At 35.5% G+C, this 23,632-nt stretch overlaps 1 protein-coding gene across 1 annotated transcript in view; it reads left to right on the forward strand.

The window, feature by feature from the left end:
• Positions 1-1,755: 1,755 nt before the first annotated feature.
• PTPRD (protein tyrosine phosphatase, receptor type D) overlaps positions 1,756-23,632 on the forward strand; it is a 462,091-nt gene continuing 440,214 nt past the window's right edge. Inside the window, exon 1 of the mRNA XM_027863069.1 lies at positions 1,756-1,819. Within this exon, the coding sequence (XP_027718870.1) occupies positions 1,756-1,819 (64 nt within the window). The remainder of the gene's footprint in view (positions 1,820-23,632) is intronic.

Genomic DNA, 23,632 nt, shown 5'->3' on the forward strand with positions numbered 1-23,632 from the left:
CTTTCTTTCTTTCTTTCTTTCTTTCTTTCTTTCTTTCTTTCTTTCTTCTTTCCCTTTCTCATAGCTTAGAATCTTCCCATCACCCCAGAAGGCTGTCGTTCTTACCAGTAAAAGTAAAATGGGGAAGTGAAAGGAGCACTGGTTTGGAACCAGACAGCTCAGATTCTAATCCTGACTCTTTCTTTTTTCTCTCTGGAACAAGTAGCTCCACCTACCAAGGACTCAGGTACCCCATCTGTAAAATGAGGGGACTGGATTAGATGGTTTCCCTCCCTCCTGTAGCTCCTTTAGCATTTTATGTATACATCATCTATTGGTACTTGTTATAAACTGTTTCATCTTCTTTTAATTTCTATGTGGCTCATCTCACCCATTAAACTGTTTTCCTTGAACATAAGTACAATGTCTTAGGATCATAGTTCTAAACCTGGAAGGGAACTCAGAGCCTTTCTAGTCCAACTCCTTCATTGTACAGAAGAGGAAAACTCCCTAAATCACAGGCAGCTTGAACTTTTCCGATGTTACAGTGGTAGTAAAGTGTTAGAGGTGGAATTTGAATCCATCTGATAATGAGCTGTCGCTCTTTGCACTGAACCAATTCATCTTTCATCCATGCCAACTAGTACAGTCTTTTGTACACTCTTTCAACAAATGAAAGAGTGGATGAATAAATGATAATAATTGTTATAAGGAAAGTATTAAAAAATAAATAATTTTCCTTAGTAACCTTAAAAATCTTAAATCATACATGTTCTTGAGCTTTTCATTTTGGCATAGAAGATGTCCTTGGGTTTTAGATGACTTTTTCCAAAAACAACCTTGAGCTCTGGTGGTAGAAAAGTTTTTGGAATGTCCAGCCAAGGAATGTTTGCCTATTGTCTGTAGATGAGCCTAGCTAAGTTCAGATAGGTATTGTTAAAGCATTGGCCAGCAGGTGAATGTCTTTTTTGTGGCCCCGACAGTTCATTGAAACAAGGGGTAGAGGGTTTGCTTTCTACATCAGTAGGAGTATCCACTTGAAGAAGTTAATTTAGAAAGGTCATGCTAACTATTATTTTGACTTATGGAAGCCAAACTAGACTTAAATGTTGATGTGTCTGCAGGGAGAAAGCCGAATGTACCATTTAAAAAAAATTCAACCTTCTACCATTTAGCTTGAGAAGTTGAATTAGCCCTGTCATTTCACCTAGTGCCAAGAAAGCAGCTTCCATTATGTTGTCAATAATAGACTTTTATTCTGCCTGGTGGAACTTCTTTCGAATCCTTCTTACAGCATTGGTGTGTTTCATTCTACTGATGTATTCAAGTAATGTTTCATTAAAAGTGACAATTCATTCTCATGGTTTATTGCCCCAAAGGTGGCATTGAGCAGGGGAGAATGAAATCCGAGGAAGTTGACTTCAGGTTGGCCTGAAAATGGGACAAGTTGGTCTTTGGCGGTGACATTTAGCCACTCATGAATAAAGTAGACTTAAGGATTTCCTTCCTAATGTAGATGGATTGTGATTACGATTTGTCACGTTTTCACAATGCTTTGTTTATCTCATTGTGATTGTGATGGAAAAGTTTAAAAAAAAAAGCAGAAATCTAACCCTTTCTTTTTTTTTTTCCTTCTTTTTTCTCTGTCTTTTCTATTTCTGTTCCTCTGCAGGCTCTGAAAGCCCATCAGCTGAAATTTCAGACTGGACAGACTTGCAGTGGCTTCTGGGCCCGTGAGAACGAGGCTGCCAAGGCTTGCTGGTGCCAAGCTTCAGAATGATTCACGTAGCCAGGCCAGTGGTGGTACTCCTGTACTTCATCCTCTATGCCGAGGCCGAGAGTAAGTGCCATTTCTTCCATTCTATATGGGAGTTGTTGTCATCATAATAAGTGGTTTTGTTTTCATTTGGCACTAGCATCCTGGTCTCTGAATAAGTTTCCTTTGGAGTAAATTTTGAGACACTGTGGGATCCTCCTTGGCCCTCAGCTGGTATCTGAAAGGGATTATTTACATGACTTCCTTGCCATTTCCCCCCTCTTAATGCCCCCTTTCTTATGCATTGAACTGATCCTACTGTGTTTTATTTACTTCTTACCAGACTGTGGATAAAGACAATATGAGGAGAATGATATCTCCCAAAGGGAGGTTAACCATTCAGTGATTCTAAGTAGCAACCCATCATTCAGGCCCATTAGAAACTTCTTTGTGTTTTTTTTATTATTTCTAAGTTTGGAAAAATGCACAATATCATGTTGAGTCCAATTAAACTTCCAAGCCCCTAGTAACTGTCACAGCAGCTGTTCTAATGTATTATTTCCGACAGCTGTTGTGGAGTACAGTGTCCAAACAGATCAAGCGGAACTGACAACTTTGTGGCTCTGTGAAATCAGTGTGTGTGTGTGTGTGTGTGTGTGTGTGTGTGTGTGCATGTGCACGTGTGTGTGTTTGTGTGTAAGAAAGAGAGACAAAAAATATATGTGTTTGTAAAAATTGGTGGCATATAGACACTGAGGCTCTGAATACTGCACTCATTTTATGAAACTATGGGGTTTTGCTCAATTAGCTTTCCAATTAATGAGAAGATAATATCTTCTTTTTAATTAGGAAATCATTAGGTCTACCTTGTTTACACGTGTTTCTTTTCCCAGCTGTCATGTGGCCTGTTGGAAGAGACAGTACAGAAAGGAGCAAATTCCACTTGCTTGTACTTGTTGACAGGGCTGGTTTCTTGCTGGTGGTTCCATTCCCATGATTGCCGGCCTTTCTCTTTGGGAGTCCCTTGTTGCTGTTAAGAGGAAAAACATCTGCAGTCATTAGTTTCCCTCCCCTGCCCCCAGCTGACTATTTCAGTGAGATTAAGTCAGATCACGTTAAGGATGTCTCCTATTCAAGGGCTCTGTGTCATCTTGGCTCGTATATATTAACCACATTCTGACAAAAAAGACACCCAAAACGGCCCATTTCTTCATTTAAATAAAGGGCTCTATTTTTTCCACACAATCTTTCAGGGGGGTGAATGAGAAGAGTACATATATAGTACATATGTGTTTGTAGCCTACCAAGGGTTAATAATGTGTGGGCTCTTCTCCAGGCTGTTAATGTCCAGCTGGGAGAGTTGTGTCTAAGGTGAAGCCAAGGACGGTTTAACACTTTAGCCAGCAAATAATTAACTGGGAAAAGACCCAAACATGGGGCATTCTTATTCTTTCAAAACATAGTTTATGTCTTAGTTGCTTTTAAAGTTGAAATCTAAATTTAGTTAATGAAAAAAAATAACATTTTGGAATACAGCATATTGCTTCCATTTTGTAATGACTAGTCTTTACTTTGGGTAGAATGAAAAGCAAAGTTGTTTTATATAACCATTGTCAGAAAGCATCTAGACATTTGCTTAAAAAAGCTTTTGGCTCATTAGTTTTTAGTCCAGCGCATGTAATTTTCAGTATTGATTGAGTTCTTTTAACTCTGCAGATATACAGACAGGCAGGCAGACAGACACACACACTTTCATATGCTTAAGCACTCTTCATTCTCACTTCCTGACTCTTTAGAGGAAAGGGGCAGGATTGATGATTCTAACACTGGTACATTCCCCTTCAAGACTATAGTTAAAAAAAAGGAAAGAAAAGAAAACCTTTGAAAGCAACTCTTTCTACAGAGCAGCTTATCTTTGTCATTTCCCTTCAGTATAGTACAGCACTTCCAAAGAAATCACAAAAGTATCTCGTTAGTGCATTTTGGTTATGGCAAAGTGATGTTGTTGTTTGAATTTCAAGAATTTATGTGATTTTTACATTTGAGTATAAGTGTAATATAACCCAATTTGCTTCTCTCTTATCCCATCAATGCAGTTACATTGATGAATGTATACATATATATATATAATATACACACATAATTTTATGTGTATATATATACATAAAAGAAACAATATATACACACATACATACACACATATATGTGTGCATTTATTTATACACACATATACATATATGTATATGTATATATACACACACATGTGTTTGTATATCACATATGTGTATATATTATCCTAGTATATATCTTAGTGTATATATATGTATATGTATATATACATATATATGCACACACATATATAATCCTAGTAATAAAATCACTGCAATATCTTCTGTTTTACATAATTCTTTATTGAACTAGAAAGAATAGGTAGTACATTGCTGTACTAAAACTGTGGTTTATCCCCCTTATTATATTGACGTAGAACCATAGGATTAATGCCTACGTTATGGGCTCCCTTTGTTATATTAGGCATTTACAATATGCACTTATGTATGTGTAAGGTCCCTTTTACTTCTAAGATTGCAGAGTTCTATAATTTGACACATGGCATATACAAGATTGTATAACAATTCATTGTACTTCATTAGGGTTCTCCAACCTGCTTGTTTTATATAATCTATAAACAAGCAAAGGAAGCATGTTACAAGGGAAAGAGCACTTGATTTAGGGTCAGAGTACCTGCCTCTGACTCTGTTCCTTACTCTGTGTCCTTAGGCAAGTCATTAACCTCTACAAGCTCCAGTTTCTTCATCTGTAAAAGGTTACATGAGAAGGTCTTGAAGGTGTCTTCCAGCTTTTAATCCATGATTTTATTTTATTGTGATTTTCTCCAGAGCATATGACTAATCAATAAAAGATGGTAAGCAAAGGGAGCCAGGGGAATGCATTTCTGCCAATATGAGTGGGATCAGTGTTAATTATGCAGAATGAATAAATTTATGATTAAGACTAATCATCTCCGACATATTTTGACCCTTTATTGTCGTCATCAAATTACCTAGGTCATGAAAGTGAGAAACAGTGAGGATTAGAAAACATTCTCTTTTTGTAATGGTTTATGCCATTTAAAATGCTCGTCTTCAAGTGTGGACCAATTTACCTATGGAACATTCATATTTTATTAAAAATGCTTTTCCCAAATTATTATTTGAGCTCACGGGTATATTTTCAAAACACTTAATTATTCTTAAATAGGTAATTTGCTGTGCTTAATATAGCAATTTAGTAAGATTCCCTTTGGCAATATTCATACCTGAAAGAAAAAAAAATGTATTGGTTACTCTAACCAGTAGGAATATGTTTATTTAGAGCTTCCTTCTTTATTAGTTTTTTTTAAGCAATGCTTATTAATGCCCAATTCCCTTGAGCTTCCTTGACTACAAGGTAAAGCAGAATGAAAGACCCTTTGCTTTTAAGCCTTTAAATTAGCAATATCCTATTGTCCATAATGACAAAAATGCTTTAGCTTTTTCTGTGATCCTCTTATCCAGCTGCTGATTTTCTGATCACATTCTGAATTAATTGGTCCCTAGCAGAGGAGTAACCACCCCGTAACTTTTTAAGAATACAAAAGAAAAGCAACAAATATCTTTGTCACACATAATTCTGTACTGTTCATTATAGATTGCTATTTTTTGTTTTTCTTTTTCTTCTTTCCTTTTTGCCAGGAAGGTAACACTTTTTTTTTTAATCTTTGACTTCTTTATGTGGCAAGGCACTAAAGAGAAGGAAGAATATCCAAAGTGTTTACGAGGTGTTCTTGGAAGCCAGCTATTACATTCCTTGTGGTCTGGGAACGCTTAGGATTCCACTGCCATGTGATTGCCTCTTTTCCCTCCCTCCAGGTCACCAGCTGCTTGCTCTACCCTCCCTCCACCTAGTTACTATTTATAGGGTCACTTTTGACCACTTAAACTTTGGTTTGTTTCTGAGGCTTACCTCTTCCTGCCAGTGTTTACCTGGCCCAGTCCACCATGAAAGTGACAAGCCACCAACTATCTTTAATTGAGGGATGTGGCGAGTAAGTGAGGTGGGATAAGATACAAATGGATGTGATTGATTAGCAAACCCACTTCCCAGCAATCTCTAGGATTAATCTGGGGTTCAGAAACTTACTATTTTTTTATAACTGCATTTCAGTATAATTGTTTTTTTTATGTGATCCTAGGTATTTTTAATGCATTGGTATACTTTATTCTTAGAGGAGGTCCATAGAATGTAGGAGATTCACAAAATGGCCTCTCTCTCTCTTTCCGTCTCTCTCTCTCTCTCTCTCACACACGCACATGCACGCACACACACACACGAAAGTTAACCCCTGAGCTAGATCTTAACATAATATTTTTTTCTTTTCTCCTTCCTCTTTGTCTTCAAATTCCATGGCCTCCATATCAATAGAATTTCAAGTGATCCCCTCAGACCTGTTTGACAATATGCATCTTATTTTATCCTCCTGGTTCTAGCAGCAAATTGGAAGCCTCAAAAAAGGAGATATCTATTGACATGTACTGTGCCATTTATTTGACTGCATCTGGTCATTCTAGAGAAATAAGTCTGTAAAAAATATAAATCATTATCTAGATATGTAGTTCTTTTTCCAAAAAGAGATATTAGTTAGAATGTGCTTGACTCTTCATGCAATCACTTTCATGATTTCAAATAACATAAACTTAATAAGCCTATTACCTTTTGTTAAGTCTATACCATTAAAATTTGACCTTAAGAAGTTGACAGTAAATTGGCACAAAATTTTAACCATGCTGTGTAGGGAACTTCCAAATATTTAGTCTTAAAAGTGATAATTCATTTTTCATCATTCATAATTTCTTTTCCAGTTGTATTATTTGCTTCTGTCTTAACTATTCTAGCCATCAAGTTATCCAGATTTGAGTTGGAGTATTTTATCTCTTAACATTAGTGACAAATGGGAGATTAGTAATTAGGTTAGAAATATGGGAGGAGTTTCAACATCTTCTGACAAAAGCTATTTTTACTTTAGTTTTATTCTTAAAGAAAAGTTTTAAGATGCAATTTACTGTTTGAGTAGAAAATTTTATAGCTATTTTTAAAAAAATTGTCATATAGTATTATGACAGTAATTTTATATTACCATTGTTAAATCTGACATTGAAACACACTAAGTACTTATGACTTCAGTTGGGGAAAAAACACCACAACACAGACATGCTCAAACACCTTTCCCTCAGATGGAAGATGAACAAACCTTTTTAACCATATCCATTCTAGATGTCTCTGTGTTATCTTGTGAAATGAAAGTTTAGGATGGAGGGCCAGAAGTCAGGAGCAAAGAAGACTCAACTCCTGAAGCTAAAAAGGTTTCTAGTACATATGTAAGTCTAGGCTGCTTCTAATTTCTGTATTTATTATTACTTTAAAGGTCAATTTTAATTACATATGTTGATCAAAAGGTGATTAAAAAATTTCTACATTAGATGCAATCAGTAAAGAAAATGAGGTGAATTTCTAGGTACATAAACCTTTTGTTGGTATATCTCTGTTAGACTTCACTTGGTTATTACTAATCTATCCTGCTTCATAAGGATTATTATTCCTCATAATAGGTATCTAACACTTGGAAAAAATTAACCTTGGTAAAGTTTAGGATATTTTCATTGACTACTTAGTTGACAGAATTTCCCTTGTGTGACATTGTTACTATTATGTATTTATCATATATAATAGAGTCATTCTATATGGCTAAATAAAGGAATCTACTTTCAACCTTAAAAACCAAGTCTTCTGGTTATCAGAATCATAAACAAGAGCCTTCAGCTCCTATCTTTGTTTATTGAGATGATCTAGATGAATTTTGGAAGTAAATGATAATATCATTTTTAAAGTTTTATCCAAATCTCCCCTTCCCAAGTCAACTTCAATAGAGGATGAGAGAATTAGCTAGTGTAGTGTTTAGAACTCTGGACTTGGAATCATGAAAACTAAGCTTGAAATCCCACTTGTAAAATTACTAGCTGTGTAATTAGCTTCCCCTTTGTAGATCACTTAATCTCTCTAATCCCATTTCCTCCTCTCTGAAAAAAATTCTATATATCATAGGTAATTTGAGGATGAAATGAGATGATAGATGTAAAGCCTTTTGTAAACTTTAAAGCATTCTATAATGGCAGCTCCCAGGATTATTATAACTTTATAATTCTGTTATTTATTTTTGTGGGAATAATATTTTTAAAGCAGTGATATAATAGAAGATGAAGTTCTGAGAAGAAATTACTGAGCTGATAGAAACCTCAATGGACAATCTAGTTCAGGAGTCTTTTACATCTAGGCAGGATAAAAATGTTTCCTGAATAATAGTTGTCTTCCCCAATTTAAATATATAGATTAAAGACCTCATACAACTTCCCTTAGTAAACCTTCCCTATTGTTTAGTAACTTTTTGAGGTACCTGAAAAGATGTTTAGTCTAAGTCATCTTTCACTTATTTCTCCCAGGTTTAAGCTGACTGGATAAGGTGAGCTAGAGAAATGATGAAAAATCATCACAGTTGCCCTTTATATAATGTAAACAATCATAGTACTAATTCTTCCTCCCTTTCTTAATAGAATATATTTCTTTTGCCTTTCAAAATATTCTTGTCATTTTCCTCAGTTGGTCTCATTCTTGATCTCTATCATCAGGACCTGCCTTTGAGACAAGGGACTGGAAAAGATGGTTTCTTGAGGACCTCTAGGCAGAGTGATTTTTATCACCATCTTCTTATGTAGTATATTGTGTTATTGCTATCATCATCAAGAACCTATCTGCCTGTGCAGCTTTGGAAAGTTATTTAAAAGGTTCTGCCCTCTAGGAATGGACAATCTAGAACAGATACCCGGAAAGCTTGTGTTGGACTCTGAATTCAGTGACTCATTGGGTCTGTGACTTGGAGTAATTCACTTCTTTTCATTAGAACTCAATTTCCTCCAAAGAAAAATAAGAGGTTTGGGCTAGATGATTCTCGAGGTCTCTTCCAGCTTCAGCATTCTGTGATTCTCTAAAGTAGATGAGCACTAAGGAAAAATCTGGGCAACTAACTAGATGCCAGAGTTATTATCCACATAAGCCACCATGATACACAGACAACCTGGACATAGTGCTTGAATAAACACCTCACCAGTTTTACCATTGTTAAAGGATTATGCATTTTGGTTGAAATGAGGAATCTCTCTCTCCTCTCTCTCTCTCTCTCTCTCTCTCTCACTCTCTCTCTCTCTCTCTGTCTCTGTCTTTCCTCCTCCCCTTTCTCTGTGCCGACCTCTCTTTCTATGACAGAAACAACCTTACATTTTTTTCCTAGTACCTAACTCATCTCTACCACAATATGAATAGCATAAAGGCTTTCCTTATCTTAGCTAGATCATTTGCCCACTGCTAATATTTTCTTTGTAAATAATATTTATTGGGAGCTTTAAATGTGAAACAGAGAATTTTGTATTTGTTCTTGGAAATAATAGGTAGCCACTGCAGTTTTTTGAATAGGAGGATGGCACGGTCAGGTCTGCACTTGAAGAAAATAATTCTACCAGCTGAGTGGAGGATAAACTGAATTGGGGAGAGACGTGAGGTGGGCAGACCAACCAGAAGACTTTGTAATAGCCTAGGTTTGTGATGATGAATGCCTGCATTAGGATGGCAACAATGTGAGTGGAGAGGTAAGACATAGGAGAATTATTGTGAGGGTTAAAAATGAGGCTTGAGGAAATTTGGATATGTAGGTGGAGTATGAGTAAAGGAGTCAAGAACGACATTGATTTTTCAAGTCTAGGTTACTAGAAGTGTAGTGGTACCATTGACAGTAATGAGAAAGTCGGGAAGGGGTGGATGGTCTGGGAGAAAGATACTAAGTTCTGTTTTGGACAATTTGAGTTTGACATGCCCACCACTGGTGCACTCCTTCTTAGATCACCTTCCATTTTTGCTGTAAATATCTAGTATGTATGATTTTTTGCATGTTATCACTTCCATGTGAATGTGAGCCCCCTCAGAGCAGGTGTTGTTTTTGCCTTTCTTTGTTATCTTCAGCACTTAAAAAAGTGCCTGCAAGTAGTGAGTATATAATGAAAGCTTGTTGACAGATGGACAGTGGCACATCTGAAATGAGATGTCCAAAAGGTAGGAAATAGAGTTTGGTGAATGGCTGGTAATGGTCCAGATTGGTTGGTGTATAGAATTAGTGAGTATACAGAGTTGGTATATAGAGTTAGAGGGTTAAGTGAACTTAAGTTGAAAAGTTAGAGGGAGACATTGTGGTTTGCTATCAACATCTCTGTGGGAAATTTACATTTTGTCTGGGAGGCACTGGGGAGTCACTCAGAGTTTTTCTATAAAGATTACTTTGGTGAGGTTTATGTCTTAGTGAGATTATTTAGACAACTATGGGGAAGGATGGAATGGAAAGGAGAGACTGGACACTGGAAGACCACTTAGGAGATTATTATGATAGTCTTTATTAGCTGAGATGAGGACCTCAAGTACAGCTGTGTTTGTAATGAGTGGAGAGGAGACAGGTGTAAGAGATATTACGGTGGTCTAATGGATAGATCTGAGTAATTGAATTACAGGCAAGGGGATCATCGCAGGTGCTCAGGGGAGGGATGGGGCTAATTGCAGCCTGGGTAAAGTAAAGAAGAGAAGGGAATTTGAGGGGAAGGCCCCCAGAATAAAGGACAGAGGGGAAAGAGATGGAGAGGTGAGAGAGACAGAAAGATGAAGAGATGAGGAGGCTCAAAGAGATTTAGAGTTATTTATTGTTGCAGAAGGGACCAGCATATGGAATTCTTAAGACTGTTGCTATTAGTGAATAAGTGCTATCCTGTTAGGAAGGTAGAACGTTTTCAGTGAAGGTTGTAAAGATGTGTTTCTGTGTAAAGCAAGCTGATTGAAACCCTAATTGAATATTGAAGTCTCTGATCCCAGGATCATGAAGAAAAACAAACAGGAGGCTGTTTTATTTAAGACTTCAAACGTCACAGTTAAATGTGTAAGGTCAGAGACTTTGAATATACCTTCTATTGTACAGATGCTGAGTAGTTAGTTCCTTGAAGCTTAAAAAGGGGGTTTATGATTCTTCAAAGCCTAGAAGCATTGGGCTTTAGAAAGTATACTCAGATTTTTGGAGGTTCATTTATTGTTTGGGGATCAAGGAGTAGCCTTTTGTACCTTATTAAAATTGTTTAAGTGAGACGTACTTACTTGATTGTAATATACATTTACCTAATTGGGAGAATTTCATTTAATTGATTTCTATTTCATAGGCATTTAGTAAGTGCCTATAGTGTGCCAGGCTCTTTGCTAGTTTCTTAGGAGAGAAAAACAAAAGGATCAGCGCATGTGCACAGATGGTTATTAATAACAATGCTGCTGCTGCTGATAGCTGCTCACATTTCTATGTCTTTAAGATTCACAAAGCATTTTCCTCACAACAGTCCTGTGAAGTAGCTAATGCAAGTATTATGATGGCCATGTCTTCTAATGAGGGATCTGAAGCTCAGAGACATTTATAACTTGCCCAACACTGCTAGTTAATCTTAGAGCCAGGATTAAAATCCAAGTCACCTGACTTCAAGTTAATATATGAGAGACATCATAGAGAGTTGGCCATGGAGTCAGGAAGACCCGAGTTCCAGTTTGGTCTCTGACCCATACTGACTCCACCTCCTTGGCCAAGCTTGGTGTCCCAGGCAACTTGGTGCCCCGGGCAACTCTCTATGTCTTTAAACTGCAGAAAAATTGCCAGTCTGTTTTGGTTGAGGTACTTTCCTCACTGAAATTTCCCTTCACCAGTGAAATCCTATATAATCCATGTAATCTATGCATACATACATATATGCATATATACACATACATACATTGTAACTCTCTGTGCATAGTGCCCACATATATATGCTATATGTATCCTTAAATGAACATATTAGATGCATTTTAGTATTTTAAAATTATTCATTTTTATTTAATATCCATTCATTGGTTCATTAATCAGTGCATTTATTGAACATGCAGATGTTTAATAAATGGAATTATGGGATGTCTACAGTATATAGGAATAGAATCTGCTTCAGTGTGGCAATCACTCAGTTTTTTTTTTTCATAATTAAGATTCTTAAATTTAAGCCTATCCCACTTGGGTATTTTTATTTCAGACTTCATGTTGAATAAGAATATACACTGGAAAACATAGTCTATGCTCAATTATTCCATTTCATTATAGACTCCATAGGTAATCACATCAAAGAGAACGATATCATGGAAGAAATAACTATTTTGAAAAATGAGTCTGGTATAGATACCATCCCAACAGAGATGGTATCTTTATTCTAGATAATCATTCTCCTCTCTCCTTATATGACTGGTCTACCATCTTTTAGTATCCTACCTCTCTGTGATAGATATCCTTAATGAGGCTTGAATGATACAAATTTGCATGACAGAAAAGTTTAAAACATTACATCGAAGCGAGTTTAAAAAAATTAATGCAAAGATTATGAGTTTATAATAGCAATTTGTAGGAGTATTTCCATAAGTGAAAATGTGTATTTAAAGGAGCAGTCACAGTTTAAAACTTTTAAATATAATGATGTTCCATGATTCATCAAATTAAAAGTACTTAGAAGAAAATATGACCACACTTTATAAGAGTTGGGATTTCTGACTCATAAAGGAGAGATCTGAAGAATCAAATGTTATAAGTATTTCTTGGCAGCTAGTATAAGGATCTAGTTCTTGAGTATTTGTGAAAGGTATGAGTAAATGCTAGCCGGGATGCAGTTTTTTGGGGGAAGATGTTGTGTAAAGATGTAGGACTAATTAGATTAAACAAAATTTTGGCTGAAAAAGAAGGAAAGTGAGTGCTGGCAAAGTTTATCAGATGACAGAGTATTCCCAAAGGAAATAGTGTAAGTCTCACACCATGAATCATTGGAAGTATACAGTAGAAGACATTAGAGAGTTGCTGTTTATGAAATAATCAAAATTGCATTGGCAAAGGGATACAAAAAGATCAGTCATGAATTGCATTATTCTCTTTTATTTTTAATTGCTCTGATTTGGAAAACAGGAAGCAGAGGGGGAATGTGATCATAAAAAATTTACTTAGATTCTTAGATCCCTTTGTATCAGAGAGATTCCCGTTTAACAAATGAGCTTCAATACCACCATTGAGAAGGAATGAATTGACTCAGTTTTGAGAGTTGGGTTTGCTCAGGTTTTTAACACCTTTGTAGAATAATTTTATAAATCACAACAAGTCACCTAAATTTTATTAAATCCATAAAATTTGGAGTGGTCTTTTCCGTCCATGCTCTCTTAGCTGCATTCATAGGCTCATAGAAAAGCATATGATTTTGAACGTTGTAGATGGCAGAGCTAGTACTAGAACTATAGAAATAATCTGCCAATGGCAAATACTCAAGTTGTATTCATGCAAAATGAGTAGAGAATTGATAGATTTTTTTTCTGCATTAATTAGTAAAAAAACCAAAATCTGAAAAACCCCAAGCTTTTTCCCCAAAGTTGCTGAATTATCCATTTAAGAGCCTTAAGTATCCGTTTCATACACTTAGACACAGCATGTTTCAAGAACTTCCAGTGGTTTCCCTGTTTCATAGGGAAAACCTCCTGCCTTGGGTTTAGTTTCATTTAGCTCCTGTGATAATATGGTTACAATCACTGTAGTAATAGGATAATCCTCTCACTAGGCTATTGTAACTACACTTTCAATGCATTTAATATATCAGAGTATCATTGGACACCACTAAATTAAATCTCCTTAAAATCAGGAGCCATTTAATTTCTTGTTCTTTGTGTCCCAATGCTTACCATGATACCTTTTACATAGTAGGCTTTAAGAATTTTATATTAAAATAAAAGAATAGTTAAAGAGCCTTGAGTAAGTTTATTGTTTATTGTTCATAAAGCAGCATTTGACGTGGTAGAATAAAATACAGCCTTAAAGGCTGTCCTCCAAATAGGTGACTCCCTGGCATTTTTCAAGTCTTCTTCAGCTGTATTCACAGAGATAACTTTATTTAACAGTCTTCTGATCAGTAATGTCAGAACAATAAGTGATATATTCAGGACTAAATTTCAAGTCTTCTTACTCTCAGACAAATATTCCCCCCTCCCCATCTCCTTAACTATACTTCATTTAAAAGGAGAATAATAACAGTTGATGATACTCTGAAGTGTGCTGCCTGGTTCTTCACCTGATGGATGATACTTTTTTTTTTTAGGATCTCTCATTAGTTAAAGGACTTTTTTTTTCAGGGAGTTTCCTTTCTGGGCATTTAGCTGAAGAATGACATTATCTTTAGGTCAGCATCTTTACATGTTGGGCAAGCTTTTCACCATCCACATAAGAACTCATTATTTCTCATCACAGGTATTTGACTTTTGAGTACACATATAATAATTCCAAAGGGTGGGGGAAATTCAGGGACATAGATTTGAGGACCAGTTCTAATGTCAAATAGAAAGTTAGGGATATTCTGTAAAAGTAATTGCAAACGATGATTTCAGGCATGTAAGATTCATTATCTCCCAATTCCTTGATGTACTTTGTGCCTAGTTCCAATGTATATTATATAATGGCCAGTTGACGAACACTGCCTTAAGGACTGGAGCTCTCTGTACTATCTTTAGACAGCTGCTGAGACAGGGAGAAAGGCTTGTGCTATTGCAGCTTTTAGAACTAGTTGCTGCCTTTCTGTTCCCACAGCTTCACTGTCCTGCCTCTCTGATTGTGATAGCAACAGGAACCTTTTGAAATTGTGATTCATTCAGAATAAATAATGAGTTTTACTAGGCATTTAAGAATATGATTTCCATTCAGTTTTCTAGTCTGTGCTTTGATGCCCTATTCTGATGTAAAATGACTTGGGCTTCTCAAAGGCTATGTCGGTATAGTGGAAGCTCAACCAGGATCTACCAAGCTTGTAGAGCTTGGTATATAGGCTTGGCATATACCAGTCCATAAAGGCTCAGCAAAGAGCTGGCCATAAGGTAATTACTTTTATTTTTATCATGGCAACTCTTGAAGATGAAAGTGGAGATGTGGAGGAGCTGTGTTTTGCCCCAATTTAGGGAGTACTCACATAGATGAAATCAGAGATTTTTTGAAGTATTGAAAACATTCTTCTATGAGTAATTTATTTAAAAACATGTAAATGAGTGGCATAATTAAGGCATTTACAAACTCATAATACTGGACTGGAGTATGATATTTTTGACTCCCTGTCATTTTAATAAAAATATTGATCTATTATACTCAAATATCATCAAGCAAAGAGACCAAATACCATAATTTTCAAAGCAGAATGGTATTTATAGATTTAGAGCTTCTTCTTATTGTTTTTAGGAAGTATGTTTGATCCTGCTGAGACCCAACACAGAGACAGCTCCATTTCACCCCTATTTCTTTGCCTCATATTTATTAGTGACCTTCGTTATCATCCAGTAATTGCAAGCCAAGCAGCTCCCTGGATAATCCTTCCTCAGGCAGAGAAGGTGTTATGTTGTGTAAAGCAAGATAGGTTCAGCATCAGACAATCTGGGTCTGAATTCTGGCTTTACTGCTTACTATTTTTCTGTCTTTAGGTGAGTTTCGAAGTCACTGTTTCTTTCTGTAAAATGAGACTGTTGGATTGTGGAACTTCTGAAGGTCATTTTCACTAATGAACTTGTATTCCTATGACTTTTCCCTATCCCAACAAAGTAATGAGCACACAAAAATATGAAAACAGATATATATGTGTATATATATGTATGATTTTGAAAAATCTATGAGTTTTATGAATACCTGACTTTGTGCAGTAGTCAAATAGTCACTCTATAATCATTAATTATTAAAAGAGAAGGGTCTTCATGCCAGAAATTACAGAGAAAATAACTATAGTTTCTATTTCCATGAGATGGAGTCACTCATATTTCTATAAGGCAAAATTACATAGTAGAAAGCTAGCCTGTTAACCAGGAAGACCTCGGTTCAGGTCTTGGCACTGACACATGCAGACTGGCTATATGACTCTGAGCAAGTCACATAACCTTGTCACTGCTCTAAAGAATTCTTTAAGATATTAAGTTACTGAGAAGGTGCTGACCTACATGAGTTCCTTATGATAACGAAGTCCCATATCTTGTTCCTCTCCCTGTATGGTTTGTCAGTGGTTTACCTCACAGCAACCACATAGAGGAGGAGCTTCTGCAATCTTCTTTTTACAAAGGAGGAATTGGAAACCTACAATGGCAGAGTGATTTACCCAAGGTCACACCACTAGAAAAGTTGATAAACGTGATACAAACCAGGTTTTCTCATTGCAACTCTCATGCTAGTTTCTTTCCATGACATCCCATTTGGAAGGGGATCTATGGGTACAAGAATTTCTAGACCATTCGTTGTAACAGAGCAACAAAGAAAGCCCTTTTTTCTCCCTTTGGTTTGTCTGCCACAGCATCAAAAACTTTCACTCTATGTTACAGAGCTAATCATGGGATTCTCCCTTTAAAACTATTTTAAAAGAATACTGCATTGATTGGTACTTTGAAAGTACGTGCTAGTTGAAATTGGGAATAGAATTATTTTTATAGCCTCCAGAGAAAATATGATGGCGGCATTTCTGTTTAATCAGCACTCTAGAGCCCCCTTTATTATTTTTACTTTGTAAGGTATAGTAATTATGGTTAAATAACATAAAGGTTATGCTTCAAATTAGTTGTTTCTCTTAAGGATTTAATTTAGTTTCAAGGAGAGAGTTTCTGTATGCTAATTAAACCAAGGCCTTATTAAAGGTACACTTATTGATGTTTAACTAGTCAGGGATAGTAATTTAGTTATAATATGCCAATTACATCCTTCTAAGAATGTTTTAATAATTATATATTTGATTAAAATAGGTACATGTTAGATATACAATGTAATTATATATTTGAATAAAGTAGGTAATGGAAAGAAATGAATGTCCTTAATTGCCTAAGCAATGATTTTTATACTGCTACTTAAATATATATTTTTGTATTTATTATTAATGAGCTCTTAAAGACGTTCATAACAATATTTAGCAATACTTCTTAAGAAATCATGTATTCAGTTGAAAAATGCAACTGCATCTGTTTCATTTTGATTTCATTTTTTAAATGCTTAAAATAAAATGACTTAGGAGTATTTCACATCATACAATTCAATTTGAGAAGCATTTTTTAAGTGTCTGTTATGTGCAAGGCCCTGTACTAGGTTCTAGTTACATATATAATAGGTATAAAAGATGCCATTTTTTTTTTCTGAAACTTACTCAAATAATTATTTTTTATCATTTTTATCATTATGTTATTTATGTTTGGTAATCAGCATTCTTATAGGATTAAATTTTGTATCTTAAGTTTCAATCTATTATTTCTTTGAATTGTTTGATCTGAGAATTGGGATAAAAAATAAAATTGTTTATATCCTTATCTCTGCTGATGTCAATAGAGCTGGCATTCTCATAATGACTAATTCTATTCTGGACAGCATTGGGTGAGAGTAGGCCTAATACAGGGGGGTTAGAAAAAAAATAAAGTTTTCTTGGAGTTTTTGATAGACTAACTGCATAGTTAACTATCTGTCTATCTAAGCTAAAATGGTATCCTACATGAAGAAAAAAGGAGGGGAATGATGTTCTCTATTGATGAGAACTCATTAGAAAATTCTTAAAGTAATCTGTAGCTAATTAGAGCTTAATTTTCATATTTATCTAGGTTTATTAAGGATGGGCTGCTAGGTGGCTTAGTGGATAGAGTGTGGGGCCTGCAGTCAGGAAGACTCATCTTTGACAGTTCAAATCTAGCCTCAGACACTTACTAGCTGCTTAACCCTGAAAAAGTCACTTAACCCTGTTTGCCTCAGTTTCCTCATTTGTAAAATGATCTGGAGAAAGAAATGGCAAACCACTCCACTATCTTTGCCAAGAAAACCCCAAAAGGGGTTACAAAGAGTTAGACACAATTGAAAATGACTCAACAACAACAATTAAGAGACAAATGTGATTTTATTATAGGAACTTGACATTCATATATGCTCACTGGGCACTATGAGTGACATGTGGAGAGAAATTTGAGTTTATGTTGCCATGTGATAATAATGAGCTCTCCACTTTGGTACACTGAGAAGATAACCCTGGCACAGTATGAGAACTCATCCTGGGCAGGATTATTAGTGAACATATGTCCTGCCTCAATAGATTGAAGAAGGCAGGTGGAGAAAACAGAGGGTATGGTAACTTGTATATTGTTCTGAAGACTTGCTTCCCCAGACAGTTTACCAGGAATCTGATCAGTTCCTCAAAAGAACTATTCTTAGAAAAAGCTGCGAAACATATTTATCACCACCAAGGGTCACCAAATGGCCACTATTCTGAGAAAGGAATAGTAGTCACGATAGTACCAACATATCCCCTTCCCCTGCAGTCTGGTTTTGGTATTGCATCGAGCTCAGTATGAAGGTCACATTGCCCTGGACCGTTTACTATGGTACTTTGAACTTAAAATGTGAATCTTCTGTATGGGGAAGCCATATCGATGGATTCAACTTTCTTTTACATTTCATTCCATCTATGGGAAAGTTATTAAAAATTAATTTGGGAGTTGAGTTAGTCAAAGTTTAGAAGATTCATCTAACAAGCATTGGTTGAGTGCCTTCGATAAACTAGACATTTTGCTAGGTGCTAGTGATCAATAGCAATAAATAATCCCCGTTCTTAAGAAATTTATGTTATACTAGTACCATTTTGATATAAATATAATTACATTTATACTTGCTGTGATTTTAGAGGACATCATGCTTTGAACGTTGTGCTTATGTATGCATGCATTATATGTGTTTGTCACATCAGAAGAGAGAGGGAGCGAGGCAGATTTATGGGAGGTAATTCCTTGTCTTTTTTTCTTTTTTTTACACCAAGAAGTATTTCTTCTCTGGCATATATGGGCAATAGCATTCTGAGAGGAGAAAAAAATAGAAAACATTATCCTTTCCCTTTGAGGCACCTATAATCTCATCAATGAGAGAAGACAGAGAACCTTCAAAAAATTAAATAATGATTACAAAAATTTAGAAAAGGAGGAGGAAGAGATGCCCGGGAGTTTTGACTATGGTCATCTTTATGTTCTCACCTCCAGTTTCAGCCTGAACTCTCAAAGCCATACATTGTTACTGGAACAACCATAGCTTTGACTATATGGACATTTGTTGGCAAGGTGACATCTCTGCTTTTCAGTATGCTGTCCAGATTTGCCATAGTTTTCTTTCCAAGGAGCAAGCATCTTTTAATTTCATGGCTGTAGTCACCATCTGCGGTGACCTTTGAGCCCAAGAATATAAAATCTAACACTGCTTCCATTTCTTCTCCCTCTATTTGCCAGGAAATGATAGGGCCAGATGCCATGATCTTAGTTTTTTGGGTTTTTATTTTTTGGTTTTGTTTTGTTTTATTTTTTTATGTTAAGTTTCAAACCACCTTTTACACTCTCATCTTTCACCCTCATCAAGATATTTCCTAATTCTACTTCAGTTTCTACTGTCAGAGTGGTGTCATCTACATATCTGAGATTGTTGATATTTCTCTAGGCAACCTTAATTCCAGCTTTTTATTCATCCAACTTGGCCCGGGGCAGAATTATCCTTTGCTAAATCATATATGGAAGCAGCCAGGTGGTGCAGTGGATAGAGTACCTGGCCTCGAGTCAAGAAGACTGCCTTCAGGAACTTAACTAGCTGTGTGACCCTGGGCAAGTCATTTAAATCCTGTTTTCCTCAGTTTCCTCATTTAGAAAACGAGCTGGAAAAGGAAATGGCAAACCATTCTATTATCTTTTGTCAAGAAAACCCCAAATAGGACTAAACAACAACAACAACAACAACAAAGCATACATGCACTAGTTTGCAAGGGACAGTCAAACTAACCAAGGACTAATTCATAGACAAATACCCAAAGAGACTGCATTTCTTTTCGTGGATGGCTTACTTTAAAGACCTAAATCCAAAAATATGACAGCCGCAGTAACACTTTCTTTGCATTGGAAGTATATAATTTATTTGGTAATCTAAAATCCAAAAGAAATATGAAACAACCATTGTCTATCTGTAAAATGGTTTTCTTGTAATATCTTTACCAAAAGTTTTGTTTAAGTGACCATGCAATGCATATATTCCTTTAGTTAAAGGTGGGGTTGTATTTGATTACTACAATTATGAACTAATCAAATCTACACATTTTTAACAACTCAAAAAATGAGTGTAATCCTCCAGGTCTATTCTAAAAATAGAAAGTTTGGATAAGCCTAATTGATTGTAGGCTTGCTGTTGTTCATTATCTTAATTAGTCTAGGTAATTAAATCATTAATTGATTGGAGCTGATCCCTTGCTAACAGACAGTGAAGCTCGGTGCTTTTCTGCCTTTTCCCCCATGACCTGCCATTTTAGTTCCTGATGCAGGAACTTTATTTGTGGTATTTGAGTTAGTGAGAAGTCTGATGTCATCCTAGGCCACTCCAAGGGGAATGGCAGCAGGAGGATCCAGCTAACCTGTGGGCATAACTTTTCTGAGAAACTGCTGTTTATGAGACTTGCTTCAGTGAAATAGGGAAACAATACCAACCTGACTGTGGTAATTAACATTGGACGGTAAACCAGGCAGAATGCAATCCATTATGAGGACAGGTTGACTTTGGCAATTAACTTTCATTGTTTGTTGTGTTTTGCTTGGGTACCTTTCTGAGGCTGTAGGTTTCCATCAAACTGTTTTGACAGACATTCCTCTCCAGTGATATACCAGTAGATTCTTATTCATGTGCAGACAGTGCTTTGGAGGTGAATATTTTTCCCCTAGCTCAAATTCAGAGGCTCTGAAATAATCTCTTCGCTTCCCAGATAGCTACAACATTGTTCTGTTATAACTTCAAAACTGCTTCAGAAATGTTTGCTGACTTATAAGGCTTTAGGCGAGTTGGCAAAACTATGCTAGCCCCCAGGTGTTAAAAAGAAAAAAGAAAAAAAATTTCCCTTAAAATGCCTTCATATCCAGAAAGTCTACATTTAAAATGAACTGCTAAACCAGTGATTCCTGTGTGAATAGAATTAGACTAAACAAAGCACCAGGTAAGACAAGGAGAAGCCATTTTATCTTGGAAGTAAGTTATTGGGCCCACCATGTCTGGTTTCAGAGGAGAGAATGTTTACAGTTTTATATTGATTCCACAGACTGAGTTTTTCCCAGTTAGCCATCTTTATTATTTTCAGCATGAGAAGCATCAGTGAGAAGAATGAAATTCATAACTGCTTATTTTCTTTCTTAAACAGATTCATTGAGTCTAATACTAACTTTGAAGAACTTTTAATTTGCATTTCTTCTTGTGAATGTGATAGCCCTTTCAAAACAACAAAATCAGATGAAAATGAAAGGTTGGTGTATAATACAAAGAAGTTGGTGTGATAATGACCTAGAGAATATTTCAGGCCCTTAGTATGAATGCTGGCTTAGCTTAGACAGGGAAACTAATAACAATGGCTGTCATTTACAAAGATTATTAATTATTCTCTTTTGCTTTCAGAGAATACTAGTAGTGCTCAAAATAGTGGAAAATATTACAAAAAACATGAAAGACAGATGAAGGATTGTATTCCTTCCTCTTACACAAAAGTCCACACATCTCAATATAATTTTTCATTTAATTATTTAAAAATAGCCAAGCATTTATGGAATAATAATAGTAATAGCTAGCATTTACATAGTGCTTTAAGATTTGCAGCAAAGTAGTTTACATATCTGCCTCATTAAATATAACTTATTTGATAGAAATAATGTTTAATCATGAGGAAAATGTCGATCTATTCATGTACTCTCTTGAAAAAATATTTTACATAGGAATAATAAAGTCAGATTCCTTCCCCTTTATGACTCCTGATTTTTCTTACTTTTATTTTTCTAGCATCTAGCACAAAGCCTGATAAGTAGAAGCTGCTTACTAAGTGTTTGTTGATTGATTATGAAGCATCTATCATATTGTCTGTTGCTCTCTAGTTTAGCCTATACTGGGAAGTATTTAATCGTAACTTGGAAGTATTAAATCATAACTCATAGGATACACAGAGGGAAAGAACATCTGTTCCAACTTCATTTAGTTTACAGATGAGAAAACTGAGGCAAAAGAAATGAAATGACTTACCTAATATCACACATGAAAGAAGTAGCAAAGCCAGGATTTTATAGAGAACCTTCCTTACAAGAACTGTTGCAAGTGTGTACTATAGGTATCAGTATACCTGTGTACAGATGAGGAAACTGAAACTTATGGATTCTCCATGATGTTGATATTATTTGCAAGTGGTGGGATTTGGATTCAGACCAGCCTCTTTTTACTCTTTCTACTATACTTTTCCATTTTATAACATCTTGTATAGAAAATAATAGGAAATATTTAGGAAATTTACATAGGCAAGTTTGGCGTTTTTGGACTATATCTTTTGTTGGAGTTGAAGTAAATTGACTTGGTTTACCTATCTAAAGGTAGAGAAATGAGCTCTGTCCTTGGAGTCAGAAGACTAGGGTATGAGTCCTGCTCTGACACTTAATAGCTATATTGACCTTGGGCAAAGCATTAAACCCCTCTTTCCTTCTTTGTAAAATGAAGTTAATAATATGTGTACTACCTACTTTACAGAGTTGTGAAGAAATCACTTTCTAACTTTTACAATGCTGTAGAAATGTGAGCTATTTTGCATCTCATTTACTTCTAATAAGAAGTTAGAGTGTCTTTTTTTTTTAAGGAAACAAAAAAGATGATTTTTCTGTCCTTCCTTCCCCTATTACAATATCTTGGTTAGATTTTTGTCTTCACTAAATATTCCAGCCATTTTTGCTTCTATTGTTGTTGTTTTAAATTAAGTCATTGATGGGCAGAAAAGGCAATGGTATTTACAGGATCAGGCACCTAATATAAACATAATTAGAATTCCACCAAATCACATATTAACAAAAGGTTACTGAAAGTGATATATCAAGAGCTGATGCAATTCCAGAAATTTTGTTTGTTTGTTCACTGAATAATAAGGTTAAAATCTCAGGTTTTCTGTGATTATTCCTCATAAAGAGATTACTTTTTTTCCCTCTGTGTGCACCTACTAGATAATGCGGCCCATTTCTTTTCACAAATGAGTGAGAACATTGATGATAACTGAGCTCAATAATATAATACATTATCTTTCTCACTAGTTAGAGATGATGAAAGCACATCATAATATGTCTTTGCCATTAACAGATAACCTCAACTGTACTGGGCAACCATGTAATTGAATAATACTGTTTGGGGAGAGGAGAAAAGGGTGTGATTTTAAAAAAAAAACAATTTAAGTATAGCATAATTTAAGTGTTCATTATAAAAATGTAAATAATAATTCTTCTGCATTTAATTTTGCTGATGGTACAATTTCTTAGGTGAAAGTAATACCGTATCATAAGGCTCAAACGATACACTTTCCATTAAGATGCACATCAACAAAATGTCACATGCAGTGATAAAAGAGAGGGCAGAGTCTGAATAATGGGGATAAGTTGAAATGAAAGATTGGTTAATATGGGATTTAAAGAAACTTGATTGCTTTGGTTGCTGAAAATCATAATCTTGCTTGGGAATTGCTATTCCAGTATCTTCCCTACCTCCATATTTCCTATGTAACTGTCTGAAATTTGGATTATAGCTTTAATAGTTGGAGCTTTGTCAATACCACTGACATTTGATAAGTGCTATTGCAAGGATATTTAGAAAGTTAGGGGGAAATATCTAATTAATTT

The sequence above is a fragment of the Vombatus ursinus genome, unplaced genomic scaffold (assembly GCF_900497805.2).
Source record: "Vombatus ursinus unplaced genomic scaffold, bare-nosed wombat genome assembly UNPS02014770.1, whole genome shotgun sequence".
Taxonomy (NCBI): Eukaryota; Metazoa; Chordata; class Mammalia; order Diprotodontia; family Vombatidae; genus Vombatus; species Vombatus ursinus.